Below are 22,472 nucleotides of genomic sequence, written 5' to 3'. Positions count from 1 at the left end.
TAAAAGGGAAGAAAGATGTAAACAACAATATGAAACCTTTAAACCTGAGTCCGGGATACAACAAGAGTCGGGTCAAAATCGGAATTGCTATAATTAATATTTATGAGATCCTTAATAAATTACTCTCTTACATTCTCACACTTACACTCACACTCATACTAACACTAAGTGGCTTATAAGCTGACTTTTTGGCTTATTACGAAAAAATGTGCAAAAAGTAGAGAGGTGATGTGACTCAAATAAGCCAATAAGTCAATAAGCTGGCTTATAAGCTTCTTTCCAAAATATTACACTCACATACGTACATACTCACTCACATATTCATTTACAGAAACACACCTGCACACTTGTACAAAAAAATGTGTAGGATTGATAAATTTATTCACTAATAGATTTATCTATATTTTACAAACAATAGATTTGGTTTAACCAGATCTTTTCTAACAAATTGATAGAGATTCATCACTGTGAACACACATGTAAAGAGAGAAAGAGACCCGATTAAATTGGTAGAAACTCTAACAACCATGTCATGGTTACATCTCGACGGCAATGAGGGCTATGGTACTAGATCTCCATCTAAGATAGTATCAGTGTTGGAAATGGCTAGACCTGAAGTTATTAGTGAAGATTGTTATTGAAAATGGCCAAATCTGAAGTCACTAATGATGGAAACAAAGGAAGAGAACAATGGTGTGAGGCTAGCGATGACGAAGATGAGAGAAGAAGATGAGGACAATGATGTGAGACATGCAACATTGACGACGACAAAAAGAGGTGGTGGTGTGTAGATCAACGACGGTGGAGTATAGATTGATAACGATAAAGGTGGTTAGTGAACGGTAGTGGTGGCTAAGCGACGATGATAGTAGTGATAGGTAGACGACTGTGGCATTGAAAGGTGGTAGTGTGAGCTCTTGAAGAAATGGTGGAGAGAGAGAGAGAGAGAGAGAGAGAGAGAGAGAGAAGTTGATTGGACATCAATCAGTGTATTTGGTTTCAGTTTTCTGAAAATTGTGTTTTTTATTTTTCATGTGTTTTTTTATTTTTAGTAAATATTTTTAAAATTTTAACCAATTTTTAAACTTTTTTAGATGCACCTTACTTAGATATATCTAAATAGTAAATATTTGTGAAAATTTTTTTTAAAAATTAATAAATACACAAAAATACAAAAAATGTACTGAATTTTCATATTTTTTGATATTTAGTGTATTTTTTAAATATTTTTTTCACAAATGTTATACTTTTTAAGTGTATTTATGTTAGGTGTGTATAAAAAATTTAAAAAAAAAATTGTTTAAAATATCAAAAAAATTTAGAGAAAACATTAAAATATAGAAAATAAAAATGTAGAATTTTCAGAAAATTATTTTCAGAAAATTAGAACCAAACAAGTTGAATTTTTCATCAAACAATATTTATATATAAAATGAATAACAAGTGTCATTTTAAATATAAAATTAAATATAAATGCTATTTAATAAAAGAGTTACCGATAGTTGAATAAATTAATTTTCTATAAACATGTTTAATTAATATATTTTAAAAATGAATAATTTAGATAATTAAAACAAAATTCGAAATGGCCAAATTAAATGCACAACAACGATTACTTCTTCTCTTGCCATGCCATATTGAATTGTGAATAGAATTAGAGGAGATATTTTAGGGCACAAATGTTGTATTTGATTGGAGAATTTGATATGAAAAATAAAAAGGAAAAGGAAAAAGAAAAAAAAAAAGAAGATAAAGAAATGATGAGATTCAAATTTCAAGTTATGTTTGATTGAGTTGGGAAATAAAGAAATAAAAGATTCTAGATGAACTCAAAAGACAAAAAATAATATTACATTTCCCTCACACTTTTTTTCTGTATATTTTTTTATTATAACCAAATAAAAAATAAAATTATATTTTCTTTTTCTTTTTCTTTTTCATTCGTCTCAACAAATCTTTTAGCTAAACACATCCAAATTCTTTTTTTTTTAATTAAAAATGAAAAAAAAAGAGATAAATGAAAGTTTAAAAAAAAAATGATCTAACCACATAAGGATAACTTTTGGGGTTACATCATAGGAGTCGAGATTTCAGATGTTGCTTTTAAATAGTTTTTACATAACAAGATCATTCAACTATATAGAGATAAGTTAAATATATGTGGGGATTCGAACCCACCTTATTAACACTCAGTGTGTTTGTTTTGAAGGATTAGGGGGTGGGATTGGACTATTAGTCCCACCGAACTAATAGTCCATTGTTTGTTTCATTTTTTTTGCTCCGGACTAATAGTCCTATCACGACCCGAACTTGCCCCTATAGATTCAGCGTCATGACCGGCCAGTAACCATAGATTACCTACGGCCTCCGTACAAATAAACCTTTAATACCAATTATGGGGCTTAGCGGAAGTTCAAAATGTTAAAGAATTCATCCATTGAGCTGTGCATATATGAAAAGGGCAATATATTAAGCAAGGTATTGTTTCAAAATTACATCCAACATAAGTACAAGCCCTGTACATAAGTATAATTCATGTTTTACAAAATACAACCCCAACTACGGCATGCTACAAAACCTTTAAACCACACAAAAGGGGTTTGACAAGTATAGCTCCACCCAAGCCTAATTACTTCACTTGGAAGCTTCACAAAGGCTGACCCGGTAACTTGAGGCTATCTAATTCTGATGTTCAGTTTGCCCACCTACAATTACATATATAAATAAATAGTGAGCTAGAGCCCAATGAGTAATAACAACATAAAGAGGTTATATGAATGAAGTTCAATAATGATACGAATAACAATTTTTTTTTTTAACATCGATATCCATTCAAACCAACATGCATTACATTCGATAGAATAATAATGTTGTTATAGCAATAGAACCTGTTCTAAGGTAAATCAAAATATCATATTCAATTATCCAATGGGCCACGGTATTAATCTCCCCCAGGCAAGGGTCAATGAGCCATGGTATTAATCTCCCCCAGGCAAGGGTCAATATACCATGGTATTGATCTCCCCCAGGCGAGGGTCAATATGCCTTGGTATTAATCTCCCCCAGGCAAGGGTCAATATGCCCTGGTATTAATCTCCTCCAAGAAAGGGTCAACATTTGAGTCATGAATACATTTTCAAAAGGGAACTTCATTCATTCATAAGAAACTAGAGTTTCAATAAACCATTCGATGGACAATAACAGTTTTGGTAAATCATCATAGTATTTCAATAAACCATTCATATATCAATTTCGATAATAGTAACACCTTCGCAATTAAATATAATTTGAACATATCTTTATAAAGTTATTACTCACTGTGGTCTGTGGCGATGCTAAACCTCGGGCGTCCACCTAAATGAGATACATAACAAATATAAATGAAATTCCATTTCGTTTCAATTCATTTCTTTTTGTGTGTCTCTATCTTATTGTATGATTATATGAGTCCAAAAAGGTGCCTAAGAATGTTAGGAGTGGCATGAGGAGGCGAATATGCACTTAAAAGAGTTGGTAAAATTTTGTTGAAAACAGGGTCTTCGCTCGAGCGCAACTTCCTATGCTCGAGCGGGGTTCAAAAACAAAGGTAGTCACTCGAGCGCGACATTCGTCGCTTGAGCGGTCTGCAAAAGTATTGGATATATGAATTTCCCGCTTGATGGTCGCTCGAGCGGAAGACTACGAAAAGGGGTCCTCGCTCGAGCGCCACTTTGGTCGCTCGAGCGGACATCACGAATTCTGGGATTTCCAGAATTGCAATTAAAGATCAAGTATGGTATTCAAAGTCTTAAATCTTGGATTTTTGGTGCAAAAACATGGAGAATCCCTATATAACATGAAAACACTTCCAATTGAAACCATTTATTCAAAATTGTGGCAAATTCTTAACCATTAACTTCAATTTCAAGTTACATAATAATGTTCAATTCAAATTAGATGCATATCTCTTCAAAACATACTCAAAACATGATCAAGTGGCATAAAAAGCATGGAAACATGGAGAATTCTCCAAAATGAGGTATAATTGTGCCATGCATGTATGAATTTCATGGAGCTTAACTCTAAATATGCATGCATGTAAGAATTCAACTTCATCCTTCCATTTCTTGAAATTCATAGCTCCTTTTCTTCAACAACATGTCAATGAATACAAAAATGAGAGGAATACACATCTATATGCCATGTCTACATGAATTAATGATGAATGTCTTACCTAGTGTTGAATTTGAGTGTGGTTTAAAGCTTGATTCCCCAATTCTCTAGCAATTCTCTTCAAATTCTTCTTCCTCTCTCTATAGTGTTGAGTTCACTCCCTTCACTCTCTCAAATTTCAGCCAAAGAGTGTTTTTATGAGTTCATAGGTTAATTTGAGCCTTATATATGATGCACTTAACTTAACCTTAATCAAAGTTGATTAGGATTAATCAATTAGGCTTAATGCTAACTAATTCAATCAGTTTATCTAATTATTTTGATCCAAATCAAATTTCAATTAAAGTTGCCATAAAATTTTAAATATTCCAAATAGCATATTGAGCTAGACAATTTCAGTTCCTGAAGCCATTTAGGCTCCCAATTGCTGACTCTAAGTTCCCAATTTAAACAGATATTCCATAAGTCAACAGATAATTATAGAATTAAGCATGTATCCACACAATTAAGCACATAATCATGCAATTAAACTCATTAAAACTACATAATGTACTAGTTTGGAGGTCGGGGTCGTCACAGTCTCTTCCCCTTAGAAAGTTTGGTCCTCCAAACTTGAGTTACCTTCAGATGGAAACAAATGTGGATATTGTTGCCGTATCTCTTCCTTTTTCTCCCACGTGGCCTCCTTCCCATAATGTTCTCTCCACTCAATCTTCACCATAGGGATAGCTTTGTTTCTCAATTGCTTCACTTGCCAATCAATGATTTGCACAGGCCATTCTTTATACACCATATCTTCATCTAGAGCAATCCGGTGGTAATCAATCACATGGAACGGATCTCTGAGATACCCCTGAAGCATGGATACATGAAAAACATTATGCACCTGTAAGCAACAGGACCCATCCTCTCAAGAATCTGAAACGGTCCAATGTAGCGAGGAGTCAATTTTTCCTTTTTACCAAATCTCATATGCACCTTCATTGGGGTCACCCTGATGAATACATGATCTCCCACCTCATATTCTAAATCCCTTCTTCGTTGATCTGCATAGCTTTTCTGTCAACTCTGTGCAATTTTGAGCCTTTGCTAAATGATTTTGATCTTCTCAGTTGTTTTTTGCACAAGTTCAGTCCCATAAATAGCTCTATCACCCACCTTTGTCCAACAAATTGGCGATCTACACTTTCTGCCATATAGTGCCTCACATGGTGCCATATTGATACTTGTGTGAAAACTGTTATTATAAGCAAATTCGGCCAGTGGCAAATAAGTTTCCCAACTTCCCTGAAAATCCAATACACACATATGAAGCATGTCCTCAAAGGTCTGGATGGTTCTCTCGATTTGCCCATCGATCTGCAGATGAAATGCTGTGCTAAATCTCAATTCTATTCCTATTGCCTCCTGCAAACTATGCCAAAATCTAGAAACAAATTTAGAATCCCTATCTAATACAATAGACACTGGAACCCCATGCAGTTGAATAATCTTGTCAATGTAGATAGTAGCAAGTCTATAAGCAGTAAATGAAGTCTTTACAGCAAGAAAGTGGGCAGATTTAGTTAATCTATCAACTATAACCCAAATAGAGTCCATACCTCTAAGTGTCCGAGGTAGGCCAACAACAAAGTCCATGGTGATATGCTCCCACTTCTATTCTGGAATAGGAAAGGACTGAAACAGATCTGCTGGTCTTTGATGTTCTGCTTTTACCTGCTGACACTGCAAGCATCTAGAGTTAAAGTTGGCGATCTCCCTTTTCATGTTGGGCCACCAATACACAAACTTCAAATCTTGATACATTTTGGTGTTTCCTGGATACATAGTAAATATTGACTTATGAGCTTCCTCCAAAATTTTCCTTTTTAAATCTGCATCATTCGGGACACACAACCTCCCTTGATACTTCAACACAGAGTCTTCAATTAGGAACCCCGGTTTAGGCTTGGTGTCAAGTTCATCACAAATCTTCTTCAAAAACTCATAATCCAGTTATTTCTGTTTGATTTCTTCAATAATAGCAAGTTGGGCAGGCATTGTGATTATCAAGCCATATTGTTCAAAAGGTACCACTTCAATCTCGAGTTTTTCAAACTCCAGCAGCAGCTCTCTTTGATCTGTGAGTAAACAGGCAAGATTCCCTACATTCTTTCTACTGAGCGCATTTGCTACAATATTGGCTTTGCCTGGATGATAGTGAATCTGCAAGTCATAATCTTTGATTAATTCAAGCCATCGCCTTTTGTAGACACCCCATTTTTTACCGACTTTAAGACTCAGACATCATCCATTGAGCGCTTGGTGATAGGGCATGTTGTGCTCGTTTCAAGTTTCCGGAGTTTTCGGCTGAGTGCCTTGCCTCCGGGCCTCTAAACTCTATGTGTTTTGACTCGGTTTGTGGACCGAACCTTGTTTCCCTTCCCTGAAGGGAGAGAGAGGTCTGTAGACCACCCTTTTGTGGTCGTAGACCACTTTTCCTGCTTGGAGACTAGTTTCTGGTTTACGGAGCCTTCGGCCGTGCGCCTTGTCTCGAGACCGCTTAACGTTCTCCGCTTGACTTGGTTTTTGAACCATGCCTTGTTAACCTTGCCTAGAGGGACACTATGGTCTGGGAGACCACTTTTCCCTCGTTGATCACTTTTGGTGCCCGTAGACTAGTTTTTGAGGCTCCCGGCTGCGCGCCTTGCCTCCCGAACTCTTGTCTTGCATCCTTTTTGGTTTGTTTTTGGTACAAACCTTGTTTTCCTTGTTTGGAAGGTGGTATAAGGGTGGGAGACCAGTTCTTCCCCTTGGAGACCACTTTCCTTCCTGCCAGCCAGCTTTCTAGTCGGCCAACTGGTTTTCTTGGTCTTTGGACCACCTTTTCTGGTCAGCCACCACACCACTGCCTTACTTTCATGCTGCAGACCATCTCCCCCCCATGGTCGACCAGTTTCTTCCCTGGCTGACCACTTCCACTGGTCGGCTGACCATTGTAAGTAGCTGGCTGACCACTTCAAGTGGTCGGCAGCTTTCCATCACCTTTTTGGAGATATTTTCTAGCTAACTGTTACAACTGGAGGGTGCAAAAGCCATCCTCCATACACGTGTATGGAGGGACGGCTTTAGGCCTAAAGCTTGTCCAACAAGCTTGTTGCATATTTTTCTATATAAAGGAGCCTCCTCCCTCATGCCTTAGGTTCATAAAATGGTGCTTGAGTGATACATATCATCTATATCTATACTTCTTCATTTCTCTCTTGTTTTGTGCTTGAAAGTGTAGTTTTTCCATACTATTGCACACAAATACACACTCAAACACCATACTCTTGTTGCTGAGGCACTTTGAGGTTGATTTTGGAGTTTTTGAATTGGTTTGAGCTCAAAGAGGTTGCTGGAGTTGCAGCTTTGAAGGTGTTCTTCAATGGTGAGCTTTTAACCCTTAAAACCCTTGTTTCAGTTTAAGCTTTTGGACCTATTTTCATGCTTATTTTGGCTTGACTTTAAACTAAAAAAAGTTCTAATTTTTAAGGCTTAACATGTTTGTTTAAGGTCTCTTTGGTGTTTGGGGTGATCTACTTCCTTGCATGTCTTGTTTGGCTTTGTTTTGCACCATCACTTTAGGCCCTTGAGATCACTTTCTCTTGGCCTTTTAACCACTAAAATCCAATGGATTTTCAGTGGTAAAACTTGTGTTTTGAGGTCCCAAATAGGAGAGGGCCATCCCCCTCTCCTTGTCTCTTGGATGCTTGCTTCATTTGCCTCATGTTTGAGCATGTTTGTTAAGCTTATGTTGGCTCCATATTAGCATGTATTTGGGGTTATTTTGACATGGCATACCACTATTTTGATTTGGTTTTTTCACTTCATGCATGCTTAATACACTTGTAGTGTAAATCTTACAAACTAGTCTTGTATGATTCATGAAGTAGCATGCCTTTCTAGCATGATTTGATTCTATTTTAGCATGTTCTCGGTGTTGTTTTGACATGATATACCTCTGTTAAGGTTTGGTTTGATGGCCCCATGCATGTTCCATGCACTTGTAGTGCAATTTCATGAACTAGCCTAACGTGTATCATGCTTTAGACCATCATTCTAGCATGATTTTGGCTTAACTCTAAGAAGCTTTTGTCCATGTTTTAGCTTGCTCTAGCTCTGATTTGTGTTGTTTTGGTCATGCATGCCATGCTTTGTATAGTTATAATGCATTCTAGCTTGTTAGCTTTGTGTATTAAGTCCACTAGCATGCATTACTTGGACTATTTTCATGATTTGGCATCATTTTTTATGTGATTTCAGTCCATGTTTCATGTTCATGCACTCACATTTGTCACTTTTTTCATGCTTTGGAGGGTTGGTCCTTTGTGCCTAGGAATGAGTCATTGCGTATGCTTTCATGCCTAAGCTTGCGAGCTATCATTTTAATGTGTTTTGGGGGTTATTTTGCCATAATATAACTCTTATTTTTGTTGGCGAAGTCATCTCATGCTTGGTCTTGGTAGGTGTAGTGTAATCCTCCCTATTGCCCTTGCATGATCCATGTTTTGGCCCTTCATGTTGACTTGTTTTGGCTTCCCTCCATCATTTTGACATGTTCTAGGACTGTTTTGGGTCGCCTTTTCCATATACTTCATGTTTTGTATAGCTATAGTGCAAGTGCCTATGCTAGCTTTGAGTTTTGAGCACCATAGCATGCTTCATTTGCATCGTGTGTATGATTTGGCATCATTTATCATGATATTTCAGAGCTTATAGCATTGCTATGTTCCCACTTCTTTCATGCTTTGAATGCCTTTAAGGGTTGTGCATTGTTGCCTAGCTTATGGCCTAGCTTGTTTGCTTGCATGCCTTGACTTTTGAGCTCCCATCTAAGCATGCTTTGGTCTTTGTTTTGACCTATTTGAGCTCTGTTTGTGGCTGGTTCATGCATTTGTGCCATGTATTGCATGCCCCCTTTATAGTCCTCTTTGCTAGCCTTATGCCTTAAGGACCATAGCATGCCTTGCTTGTGTTGTTTGAATGAATTGGCATCATTTCATACCTTATTTCAGAGCTTATAGTGTTGTTACACTCTCATGTTTATCACTCCTTGAGCACTCTTGAGGGTTTTGCTCTTAGGCCTAATTGATAGGCCAATGCATGTGTATGCTTGTATATGTTTTTGTGCCTTCATTTCTTAGCATTATGGCCACTGTTTTGGCATGACTGAGGTCTATCCATATTCGGTTTAAGTCCATTGAGCATGTTTGTTTTCATGTTGTTCACATGCTTATGTTGCCTTGCATTGTGTATGCATGCCATTAGCATTGATAGGTTGCGTATATTGCCTTGCATTGAGTACGCATACCATTAGCATTGTGTATGCTATGTTGTTGTTTGCATTAAGTATGCCATGTTACATTGCATTGTGTATGCTGTGTTGTTGTTCGCATTGTGTATGCCATGTTGCATGGATCACATTTTGTCTAGCATGCTTGAGTTGCTTTGCATTTTGTTTGGATTGGGTGTTAATCCGAGCACGAGAAATGGGGGACGTTTCATACTTGAAGTGATGAAACGTGCGTCAATTCTCAGTCGCCGACCCTCTTGATTGTGCATGATAGAGTTCAAGGAATTTATGTGTTATGTGTGCATTCATTTACATTGAAATGTGCAATCTTGGCTTCTCGGCCATCATGCATTGAGATGCGTGATTGGTGGCCCAAGGGTCGAGAACCGCACTCCCTTGAGCTTATGAAATTATGGGGAGAGTGGTTGTGCACACATACATTGCAAATACATTGCCATGCCCCTTCTTGTTCTCTGTTGTAGCAAACTGGAAATGTGGTAGCAAAACTGGTCGGCCGACCAGAAAAACTAGCTGGCCGACCACTTTTTCTAGTCTGAAGCAAAGAAAAGTGGTTGGCAGGTGGTCTACAACACCAATAACTGGTCAGCAGCCCTCCTGAGGGTCTCCAAGGTGAGTTAGAAGCTTTTTGGAGCTTGGTGCAAGGTTCTGAGAATAATTGAAAGCAGAGGCAAGTTGGGGCATCGCGATGGATTTCTGAACGAGGCGACCGGGCATGCATACACTTCTCACCTTGAGGCTCCTGTTTTACTGCTTTCCTTAGCTAGCTTATGCTTTGGTTTTGTACTTAAGTAGTTAATGCATTTAGCTGCTTATTTGTGTTGTAATAACTAGTTAGTTAACTTATTAGTTAATTAGTTTTGTGATGTAATAATTAGTTTAATTAGCTTAGATTAGCTAGTTAGCTTAGTATTCGGACCCTCCGTTAAGAGGGCCAACTGTTGTAATAATCGTGCGTGTGTGCGATGCATGCCTTCCAACCCCCATTTCTTTCTCCCTTTTACTTACCTGCTTTCAGTGGTTAGTTTTAGGGCATATTTTGTTTAGCATACCTTATGCTTCGCATGCGTGCATCCATTCATCTGTTTTGCATGCATCGGGCTTGACGCATCATACAAACTGCATTGTATTCAATTCCAATTTGAATACATGTACCAAGTTGCATTTCACATGACATCTTAGAATAGCCGAGCCTATCTTAGTTGCATTTTGCATGTGTTGCATTAGCCATCTTAACATGAACTAGGATCATGCATGATTTCTAACTAGTTCTCTGTTTTGGCTCGAAGTACACTGTGAGTGTTTACGCTTTAGCATACTGCATGTGTGTAAGTGCTGCCATGTTTAGCATGCTTGCCATGAGGCTAATTGCTTAAGTGTTTAACTGCATGAATGCCTGTGGATGAAGGTTGGATTGTTTAAATTGGAACAATTCATTGAAATCCGCGGTTTAGCCTACTTGCGAGTAGCAAACTTCAAACCGTTTTCAAACAAACAAACATGCAATGTTTTGTTCCAACTTAGGCGATCTAGTCTATACTTGTATGTTGTGCGCATCACATAGTAATTCTAGGTTAATAACCGGAATAAGAACACATGTGTTTTCAAAAACAAAATATCATGTTAGTAAAGGTCGATCTTTTATCGGGCAAGCGGGGGTGCTCATTGCATGACCTTCCCCTCTCGTACCCAAGTTCCCGAGCTGAGTCAACTTTGCTGATGACGGACACGTGGCCTTAGGCATGAGTCAGGGTTTCCTAAATTTTCCCAAAATAAAATATTTAGGTGGCGACTCTGTATCTGGAAAAGCAGTCCATGTTTGGCACTTCTTTATAAAAATCAGTTTTCCAAAACGATTTGCCGAGTTTGGACTCTTTGGTGATTTATCGGTCTCACATTGCACTTTGTGAGATTAGATTCAGAACCGTGACACGAGTTCGAACTGTAGTAGCCTAGAACAAAACGATTTGCGCCCTCGCACGCAGAGTCGAGAGTTCTCGGGGCGGTCTACACCTTTGACGCATGTTCAGTTCCTTCTGTGTGAAAAAGTATTTCAAACTCTTTTGATTTGTATATACTTCACATTTGACCCCATACAAATAGTGTCTCCGTATCTTTAATGCGAACACAACTGCAGCAAGTTCCAAGTCATGTGTAGGGTAATTCCATGTGGTCTCAATTGTCAAGAGGCATACGCAATAACCATGCCATTCTGCATTAAAACACAACCCAGGCCCTTATAGGATGTATTACTAAAAATCACAAAATTTTCAGTACCTGAGGGAATAGTAAGGATTGGGGCTGTAGTTAGTCTTGTCTTCAACTCTTGAAGGGTTGTTTCTCTCTGATCCATCCACTCAAATAGCTCCCCCTTTCGAGTCAACTGAGTCAATGGTACAGCAATTTTTGAGAAGTCTTTAACGAACCTTCGGTAATACCCTGCCAAACCCATAAAACTACAAACTTCTGTTACATTAGTTGGAGTAGGCCAGTGTAGACGCGCCCGAACGTCCCGGGAGAATCCCGTTTTATCCATTGGGCTTATTACAGTTCAGTCTCAATGTCACGATTCTTAATCTGATCTCGCAAAGTGCAATACGAGATTGATAAATCACCAAAGAGTCCAAATCTGGCAAATCGTTTTGAAAAATTGATTTTTAGAAAGAAGTGCCAAACATGGATTGCTTAGCCAGATACAGAGTCGCCACCTAAATATTTTATTTTGGAGGAATTATGGACTGCTTTGCTAGATACAGAGTCGTCACCTAAATATTTTATTTTGGGGGAATTTAGGAAACCCTGACTCATGCCTAAGGCCTTGTGCCCGTCATCACCAAAGTTGCCTTGACTCGGGAACTTGGGTACGATTGGGAAAGGTCATACAATGAGCACCCCCGCTAGCCCGATCAAAGATCGGCCACTACTAAACATGATATCTTGTTTTTGAAAACATATGTGCTCTTATTCCGGTTTATTAGCCTAGAATTGCTACGTGATGCGCACAACATACAAGTATAGACTGGATTGTCTAAGTTGGAACAAAACATCTCATGTTTGTTTTTTAAAGCGGTTTGCTACTCGCAAGTAGGCTAAAATGCGGATTTTGCCACCCTCAAGTGGGCTTAGAAAACATGGTGATTTGTCACTCTCAAGTGGGCTTTAAAACTCGCAATCGATGAATTGTTCCAATTTAAATAATCCAATCTTCACCCACAGGCATTCAGGCAGGTATATCACATAAACAGTTAGCCTCATGGCAAGCATGCTATCATGGCAGTCACTCACACACATGCAAGGATGCTAAAGCATAAACACTCACCGAGTACTCCGAGCCAAAATAGAAACTAGTTAGTAATCAATGCGTGATCCTAGTTTATGTTAAGATGGCTAATGAACATAGGCAAAATGCAACTAGAAATAGGCTCGGCTATTCTAAGATATCATGTGAAATGCAATTTGACAATCATGTATTCAAATCGGTATTGAAATACAATGCAGTTAGTATGATGCGCCGAGCCCGGTGCATGCAATACAGATGAATGAATGCAAACATGCGAGCATAAGAATGCTAATCAAAACATGACCTAAAACTAACCATCAAAAGCAGGTAAGTAAAAGGGAGAAAGACGTGGGGTTGGAAGACATGCACACACTCACGCACACTTATTACAAAATTCGCCCTCTCGACGGAGGGTCCGAATAAATAATACAAAACCAACTAGCTACCTAAGCTAATCTAATTAAACTAGTTATTACACAACATTAACTAAGTAAGCAATCTAAATGAGCATACAAACTAAATGAATGTGGGCTGCCTTAGCTTTGCTTTGAATGACAAAGGACGCATGCATGCTTGAATTGCCTTGTTCGGAAATCCCTCGTGACGCCCCAACTCGCCTTTGTTTGCAATTGATCTCATAAACTTGCACAAAGCTCCAGAGAGATGAAACTCCACCCTGGGAATCTGTGGGAAGGCTGCCGACCAGCTTATAGGCATGGGAGACCAACTACCGACCACCTTTTGTGGTGGAAACCAAAAAAAGTGGTCGGCCTGCCAGTAAATCTGGTCGGCCGACCAGTTTCCTCTCTTGGTTTCTGCTTTTCTGCAACAAAGGGAAAGAGAGAGGCACGACAAAGTATTTGCAACACATGTGTGCACGACCACTCTCCTCATCATTGCATAAGCTCAAGGGAGTGTAGTCCTCGACCCTCGGGCCATCAATCACGTATTTTGATGCATGATGGCCGAGGAGCCAAATTGCATGACTCAATGTGAAATGAATGCACATACAAGCACCTAAAGCCAACAACTCCATCATGGGTAGTCAAGAATGTCGGCAACCAGGAATCGAGGCACGTTTCGTCACTTTGAGTATGAGACGTCCCTCGTTTCCCGTGTTCGGACTAACTCCTATCCCAAACACAATGCAACAAACATGGCATGCACAAATACAACTCTAGCATGCAATCCTAATGCAATGCAACTAAGTGATGCAAACATGCAAGGGATAACATGCAAACATGCAACTAGCATACACAATGCTATAAGCTACATGGCATGCACAATGCTTATGACACTAGCATACACAATGAGATGAACAAAGCATGCACAATGCAATGATCAATCATGCGACAACATGGCATACTCAATGCTATGAGCTACAATGGCATACTCGATGAAAAATGAACTTAAATCAAAATGGATGGGCCTCAGCCACACCCAAATCAGTGGCCATAACACCAAGACTAAGGCACCAAAAGGCAAGACACACATGCACACATATTGGTCCACAAGCTAGGCAACAAGAACACAACCCTTAAAGGCAATCAAGGGGTGACAAAAGTGGGAGCATGGCAAGTTTATATGCTCTGAAATTACATGCAAAGTGAAGCCATATCATGCAAATAGCTCAAATAAAGCATGCCAAGAGACTTGAAATACAAAGCTAGTCAAGGGCTTTACACTACAACCATACCAAGCAGTGCTCAAATGACCTAAAGCACTCAAAACAGACCTAATGCAGGTCAAAATAGTGGCCGAAATGGACTGAAATGATAGCATGCTAAGCAAGAAAAAACATGCCCAAATGATGGCTCGCAAGCAAGGCACAAAGCTCAACTCTCAAATACAATTAAAGAGTGATAAACATGAGAGTATGGAAAAGATATAAGCTCTGAAATTCCATGCCAAATGATGCCAAGGTATGCAAACATCACAAATATAGCATGCGAGGGACCTCAAAACTCAAGACTAGCCAAAGCATTTGCACTATAACTATACAAAACATGAGTGATATGACCATGAAAGTACAAAACAGTCCTAGAACAGCCCAAAATATGAATAAAATTATGTTGGAGTATAGCCAAAACAACATGCATACAAAGCTAGTAAGCAAGATTTATACTACAAGTACATGAAGCATGCAAGAGGCTATCAAACCAACTTTGGACAGAGTTATGACATGCTAAATAATGACCAAAAACCTACTGAAATGGAGCCCATACATGCTAGAAAGACATGCTACTTTGATGAGTCACAAATGGGATTGCACTACACATACAAGAAGCATGCAAAAGGTGACCAAACCAGCCATGGACAGAGCCAAGGAAGGTCCTAGAAGTCACAAAAAAGTACCTGAACCAAGCCTCAAAATAGTAGAAACACATGCTCCTTTTATAGGCCAATAATGCAAGGAAACAAGAGAAGAGGAGGGGGGACAACCCCCACCCATTTGGGACCTCAAAGCAGGGTTTTTACCACTGAAAATCCTCTAGATTTCAGTGTTCAAAAGGCCACAAAAAGTTGTTTTGAAAGGCCTTGAAAGATGGCTCAAAAGCTATACAAGCTAAGGAACAAAAGGAAGAGACAACCCCCTAGCCAAACAAGGCTTAAACCACCATTTTTAGGACTGAAAAATAGAGGTCTTTGTAGTTCAACACTAACCCAAAAATAGCCTCAAAATAAGGGAAAAATTGTGGTGAAGCAAGTGTGCAAAACAAGTACAAAAGAGGAGATGTGCTTACCCTTGTAGAACAGCAGCAAAATGGCCTCTTTACTGGCTCAAATGACCTTCCAGCAGTCCAAAAATGAGCTCCAAGGGACCTCATCCCATTGATCTGCAACTTTGATGAAGGATGTCTTGGCAAACTAGTTGTATATCTCTACTTTTATACACTTCTATGCACAAAAGGAGCAAGAGAGGGAGGCTCTAGAGAGAGAGGCAGAGATCTTGCTCTGGAAGTTTTGTAGAGAGAGAGGGAGTTTAGTGAGAGAATCTCTCGAGCTTGTCCAAGAAGTCTTTTTTTTTTTTTTTTTGCAAAATGGGAGATATGTCTCATATATAGCAAAAAGCAAGAGTTGGTTCGAAATATCTGTTTTGGAGACAGTTGGAGGTTGTGGAGAACAGCTAGAGAGAAAATATCTTCAAAAAATCTGATTTTGGGACTTTCCAACCACTTTTCTGGTCGACCGACCACTTTTTCTGGTCGGCCGACCACTTTTTTGGTCGGCCAACTACTTTTTCTGGTCGGCCAACTAGTTTTTTTGGTCGGCAGGAAAATTCTGCTTTTCAGGTCCAACTTCAAATGGCCATATGAATCCAAATTAAAGGTCCAGAAGTAAGCTTTCCAATGGTGGAAGCCTTGCATCAAAATTCCAACTATGAAAAAAGTTATGCCTGTTTTGGTGAAGCCACGCAGTTTTAGTCCTACCCGGATTCATGCCGAACTTCTCCCAAACTAGTTTTCTTCTCTCCTTTCCTCTTTTCTTCAACTCCAAACCCCTAAACAAAGTGTTTTGAATGATTTTTCAAAGATTTCATCTCTTTTTCATTCATTTCCACTTTGTCCTTGCTCGGTTTACCAAAAAGTGCTACATTTAACAAAAAGCGAGTATCGGAACATCGTAGAAACTTTATTTTCAAAACATTTTGAAAGAGAGGGTTTCAAGGTCTAAAATCTTTTGATCAAGATTGTTTTGGTCCAAAAGGGGTATGAAGTTGAGATTTGTCTCTCTCCTTGCCGAAGAAACTGAACTTTTGCCCTGTACACATTTCTCCACCAAGTAAACTATCAGTAGTGCCCAAGTCTTAAGGGTGGTCAAAAATGGGGTGTCTACAGCCAGTTAATAATAGCTTCAATTTTATGAGGATCCACAGATATACCATCCTTATTAATAATGTGCCCTAAAAATGCAACTTTATCAAGCCAAAATTCACACTTTTTGAATTTCTCATACAACTATTTTTCTCTAAGTCTTTGAAGAACCAGTCTCAGATGTCGTTCATTATTATCTCTACTTTTCGAATAGATTAAGATGTCATCAATGAATACAACAACAAAGTCATCTAGGAAAGGTTTGAAAATTCTGTTCATTAAATCCATAAATGCTGCAGGCGCATTCGTAACCCCAAATGGCATGACTAAAAACTCATAATGTCCATACCTGGTTTGGAAAGCAATCTTTTCAACATCCTTGGCCTTAACCTTCAATTGATGATATCCTGATCTCAAATCAATCTTCGAAAATATCTATGCCCCCTGTAACTGGTCAAACAGATCATCAATACGTGGCAAAGGGTATTTATTTTTCACTGTTACCTTGTTGAGCTCTTGGTAATCCACGCATAATCGGAGAGTGCCGTCTTTCTTTTTAACAAAAAGTGCCGGTGCGCCCCATGGGGATGTACTTGGTCTGATAAACCCCTTGTCAAGCAATTCTTATAACTGAATTTTCAATTCTTTCATTTCAGTAATAGACATACGGTAGGGAGTTTTAGAAATTGGTCGAGTTCCCGGTATTACATCAATTACAAATTCGATTTCTCTATCAACAAGTTGGCCAGGTAGTTCCTCTGGAAACATATCTGGAAAATCTCTCACCACTGGTATACTGTCTAGAGTAATGTCTACTGTTGGTTCGGTTACTACACTACACAAATACCCTTGACAACCCTTACTCATTAGTTTCCGGGCTTTCATAGCAAATATAAGGTATGGTGGTGAGATTACCCCTTTTCCCTCAAAATAAAATTCCTCTTGCCCTAGGGGTCGGAATATTACTCGTTTCAAGGCATAATTAATTGTTGCATGATATTTAGCTAGCCAATCCATACCCAGAATAACATCAAAATGCCTCATGTCTAAAGGTATTAAATCAGCATACAAAGTAGTATTTCCAAGAAATAATTAACATGCAGTAATTACAGTTGAACATAGCATGGATCCCCCCATAGGTGATGCAACAGATAGTATATAATTTAATGTTTCCATAGGTCTATTCAGAGTTCCAACAAGGACCATAGAAATAAATGAATGTGTAGACCTGGAATCAATTAAGGTATAAGCAAGTTTACTATAAATGGAGATCGTACCTGACACTACTGCCTCAGTATTCTGAGTATCCCCTGGGGTCAGTGCAAAAACCCTCCCTTGCCTTTGTTCATTCCTTGTGGTAGACGGTGTTGTGGCTGGTTTCGTCGTGGGTGCGAATCCAATTGAGCTTGTGGCTCCTCGGTTGCCATTCTGTCGTGATTATGTGCAATGCCATGCCATATGTCCTATTTTCCCACATTGGTAACAAGCCCCCATCGTGCGGTAGCAGACACCTCCATGTTTCTTTCTGCATGTAGTACAAGCTGGTGTTGAGTTGCCACTTTGGCTTGAACCAGTATTACTAGAACTTCCCGAATTGAACTTCTTGCTCATTGACGTGGTCCCCTTGTTAAAATTCTATTTTTTGCCCTTCCATTCAAAATTTTGCTTACGGTTGGTCACATTCCTTTCCGCTATCAGCGCCTTGTCAAGTACATCGACATACGTTGGCAATTTGAGTACATTAATTTTATCTAGAATTGGGTCACGTAACCCTCCTTCAAACTGTTTAGCCTTCTTGTAATCTGTGTCTATCATGTGGGGCGCGAAACGGGCTAATTCTATGAATTGAGCCTCATACTTAGCAATTGATTTGTTTCCCTGTTTCAGTTCCATAAATTCAGCTACTTTTCTATCCCACACACATTGTGGAAAATATTTTTCATAGAAAATTTCCAGAAAATTGGTCCAAGTAACATCCTTATTATCGTTTCGAACCAACATCCACCAACACCTTGCATCATATTCCAATGTGAATGTAGCTAGTTGCTGGGCTTCGGTACATGGAAACACCTCATACAATTTTTCAATCCCCAAAACCCAAGCTTCGGCCTTCAATGGTTCGATTCGCCATGAAACACCGATGGCTTCATCTTCTTAAATTCTCTAGTCAAGGCAACAGTGCAAGTTTCCGGCTGACACCCTGGTGCTGGAGGTGGTACAGGCATTTGAGGTGGGGGAGGTGGTTGTTGTTGTTGTTGTCTTATGGCTTCAGCCATGTCTTGCATCATTCGTTCCATTCTATCCAGTCTTGAGGAGGTTGCCTCCTCTAATTCATCACCTCTGGTTCTCACCATTTTCTATATGAAATTTTGTTCTATCACAACCACAATATACATATACACACATAGTCACACAGGCAATTGCATATATAATCACGAGGTTATTTCATCTGACATATCAAATGCACATGAATGCATTCCTGAAGTTTCTTCTAGACTCTCTATAGCTTAATGGACAAGTGAGTGAGATATATTTCGTGCTCTGATACCACTCTGTCAAGACCCGAACCTGCCCCTATAGGTTCAGCGTCATGACCGGCCAGTAACCATAGATTGCCTACGGCCTCCGTACAAATAAACCTTTAATACCAATTATGGGGCTTAGCGGAAGTTCAAAATGTTAAAGAATTCATCCATTGAGCTGTGTATATATGAAAAGGGCAATATATTAAGCAAGGTATTGTTTCAAAATTACATCCAACATAAGTACAAGCCCTGCACATAAGTATAATTCATGTTTTACAAAATACAACCCCAACTACAGCATGCTACAAAACCATTAAACCACACAAAAGGGGTTTGACAAGTATGGCTTCACCCAAGCCTGATTACTTCACTTGGAAGCTTCACAAAAGGCTGAGTCGGTAACTTGAGGCTATCTAACTCTAATGTTCAGTTTGCCCACCTACAATTACATATATAAATAAATAGTGAGCTAGAGCTCAATGAGTAATAACAAAATAAAGAGGTTATATGAATGAAGTTCGACAATAATACGAATAACAATTTTTTTTTTTAACATCGATATCCATTCAAACCAACATGCATTACATTCGATAGAATAATAATGTTGCTATAGCAATAGAACCTCGAAGGTAAATCAAAATATCATAATCAATTATCCAATGAGCCGCGGTATTAATCTCCCCCGGGCAAGGGTTAATGAACCGTGGTATTAATCTCCCCCAGGCAAGGGTCTATATGCCCTGGTATTAATCTCCCCCAGGCAAGGGTCAATATGCCATGGTATTGATCTCCCCCAGGCGAGGGTCAATATGCCTTGGTATTAATCTCCCCCAGACAAGGGTCAATATGCCCTGGTATTAATCTCTCTCGGGCAAGGGTCAATATTTGAGTCATGGATACATTTTCAAAAGGGAACTTCATTCATTTGTAAGAAACTAGAGTTTCAATAAACCATTCGATGGACAATAACAGTTTTGGTAAATCATCATAACATTTCAATAAACCATTCATATATCAATTTCGATAATAGTAACACCTTCACAATTAAATATAATTTGAACATATCTTTATAAAGTTATTACTCACTGTGGTCTGTGGCGATGCTAAGCCTCGGGCATCCACCTAAATGAAATACATAACAAATATAAATGAAATTCCATTTTGTTTCAATTCAAATTTTTTTGTGTGTCTTTATCTTATTGTATGATTATATGAGTCCAAAAAGGTGCCTAAGAATGTTAGGAGTGGCATGAGGATACAAATATGCACTTAAAAGAGTCGGTAAAATTTTGTTGAAAACAGGGTCTTCGCTCGAGCACAACTTTCTACGCTCGAGCAGGGTTCAAAAACAAAGGTGGTTGCTCGAGCATGACGTTCGTCGCTCGAATGGAAGACCGCGAAAAACGGTCCTCGCTCGAGCGCCACTTTGGTCGCTCGAGCGCCACTTTGGTCGCTCGAGCGGACTGTAAAATTTCGAAAACCGCTGGGAGGTCAAATTCCATGCTTGAGCGTGGACTTCCCCGCTTGAGCGGACATCACGAATTCTGGGATTTCTAGAATTGCAATTGAAGATCAAGTATGGTATTCAAAGTCGTAAATCTTGGATTTTTGGTACAAAAACATAGAGAATCCCTATATAACATGAAAACACTTCTAATTGAAACCATTTATTCAAAATTGCGGCAAATTCTCAACCATTAACTTCAATTTCAAGTTACAAAATAATGTTTAATTCAAATTAGATGCATATCTCTTCAAAACACACACAAAACATAATCAAGCGACATGGGAAGCATGGAAACATGGAGAATTCTTCAAAATGAGGTATAATTGTGCCATGTATGTATGAATTTCATGGAGCTTAACTCTAAATATGTATGCATGTAAGCAATTCAACTTCATCCTTCCATTTCTTGAAATTCATAGCTCATTTTCTTCAACAACATGTCAATGAATACAAAAAATGAGAGGAATACACTTCTATATGCCATGTTTACATGAATTAATGACGAGTGTCTTACCTAGTGTTGAATTTGAGTGTGGTTTAAAGCTTGATTCCCCAATTCTCTAGCAATTCTCTTCAAATTCTTCTTTCTCTCTCTAAAGTGTTGAGTTCACTCCCTTCTCTCTCTCAAATTTCAGCCAAAGAGTGTTTTTATGAGTTCATAGGTTAATTTGAGCCTTATATATGATGCACTTAACTTAACCTTAATCAAAGTTGATTAGGATTAATCAATTAGGCTTAATACTAACTAATTCAATCAGATTATCTAATTATTTTGATCCAAATCAAATTTCAATTGAAGTTGCCATAAAATTCTAAATATTCCAAATAGCCTATTGGGCTAGACAATTTCAGTTCCTGAAGTCATTTAGGCTCCCAATTGCCAACTCTAAGTTGCCAATTTAAACAGATATTCCATAAGTCAACAGATAATTATAGAATCAAGCATGTATTCACACAATCAAGCACATAATTATGTAATTAAACTCATTAAAATTACATAATGTACTAGTTTAGAGGTCGGGGTCGTCACAAGTCCCCCGGACTATTAGTCCCACAAATATGAGACTATCATATCTCATGGGGGGTGGGATAGAAACCATGGGATACCAATTCCAGGGAATTATTTTGTGAAATGTCCATTTTACCCTCCATGCTATTACTTAGCAAACAATTAGAAAAGAATAAAATAGTCTTTTGAACATTTATAAATTATTTTTTTAGTGTTGTTAATTTAAAATTATATATTAAATAAAAAATTTTAATTAGAAATTATAAATTAAATTTAATTAAAAAAAATAAATTATAAAATATGGCATTGTAAATTAAATTTTTTAGTGTTCTTAACAAATTAAATTTACATATTAAATTAAATTATTTTTTTAGTGTTGTTAATTTAAAATTATATAGTAAATAAAAATATAAATTATAAATTAAATTTATTTAAAAATAATAAATTATAAATTATGGCCTTATAAATTAATTTTTTTTAGTGTTGTTGAAAATTTAATTTATATAATAAATAAAATTATTTTTTATTGTCATTAATTTAAAATTATATATTAAATAAAAAATATAAATTATAAATTATAAATTTAATTTAATTGAAAATAATAAATTAGAATAATTAAAATATTGTGCAAAAAATAAAATATAACAAATTTTTATTTAATCTAGTTAAAAATAATTAAAATATTAAAACTATGTTTAATATTGCTATTACTTAGTAAATAATTGAAAATGATAAAATAGTCATTTGAGTATTTATCCTTCTTCATAGTATCCCAAACAAACATTGAATAACTAAAAATAGTCCAATTCAGACATCTAATCTCATGACTAAACAAATATAGGATACAAATTT

General features: G+C 37.8%; 1 protein-coding gene across 1 annotated transcript; it reads right to left on the bottom strand.

The window, feature by feature from the left end:
• Positions 1-2,815: 2,815 nt before the first annotated feature.
• On the bottom strand, positions 2,816-17,446 carry LOC145813031 (uncharacterized). The gene is made up of 7 exons (XM_082908292.1): positions 17,248-17,446; positions 11,762-11,923; positions 6,226-6,341; positions 5,869-6,123; positions 5,311-5,688; positions 4,806-5,005; positions 2,816-2,888 (listed from the first exon to the last, which is right to left on the bottom strand). Exons 1-7 carry the CDS (start codon positions 17,444-17,446, stop codon positions 2,816-2,818), a joined length of 1,383 nt encoding a protein of 460 aa, XP_082764418.1.
• Between the last annotated feature and the right edge of the window lie 5,026 nt (positions 17,447-22,472).

Source organism: Camellia sinensis, chromosome 15 (assembly GCF_055761805.1).
Source record: "Camellia sinensis isolate YWXY chromosome 15, ASM5576180v1, whole genome shotgun sequence".
NCBI lineage: Eukaryota > Viridiplantae > Streptophyta > Magnoliopsida > Ericales > Theaceae > Camellia > Camellia sinensis.
The sequence above is the reverse complement of the archived record's forward strand: the minus strand, read 5'-3'. Positions and strand labels throughout refer to the sequence as shown.

Coding starts and splice junctions, on each gene's coding strand:
- LOC145813031 (XM_082908292.1), bottom strand. CDS start 17,446: ATGAGTAAGGGTTGTCAAGGGTATTTGTGTAGTGTAGTAACCGAACCA. Junction 6,124..6,225: donor AAAAACTCGAGATTGAAGTG/GTACCTTTTGAA, acceptor TTTTTGAAGAAG/ATTTGTGATGAACTTGACAC. Junction 5,006..5,310: donor CGCCAATTTGTTGGACAAAG/GTGGGTGATAGA, acceptor TCCATGCTTCAG/GGGTATCTCAGAGATCCGTT.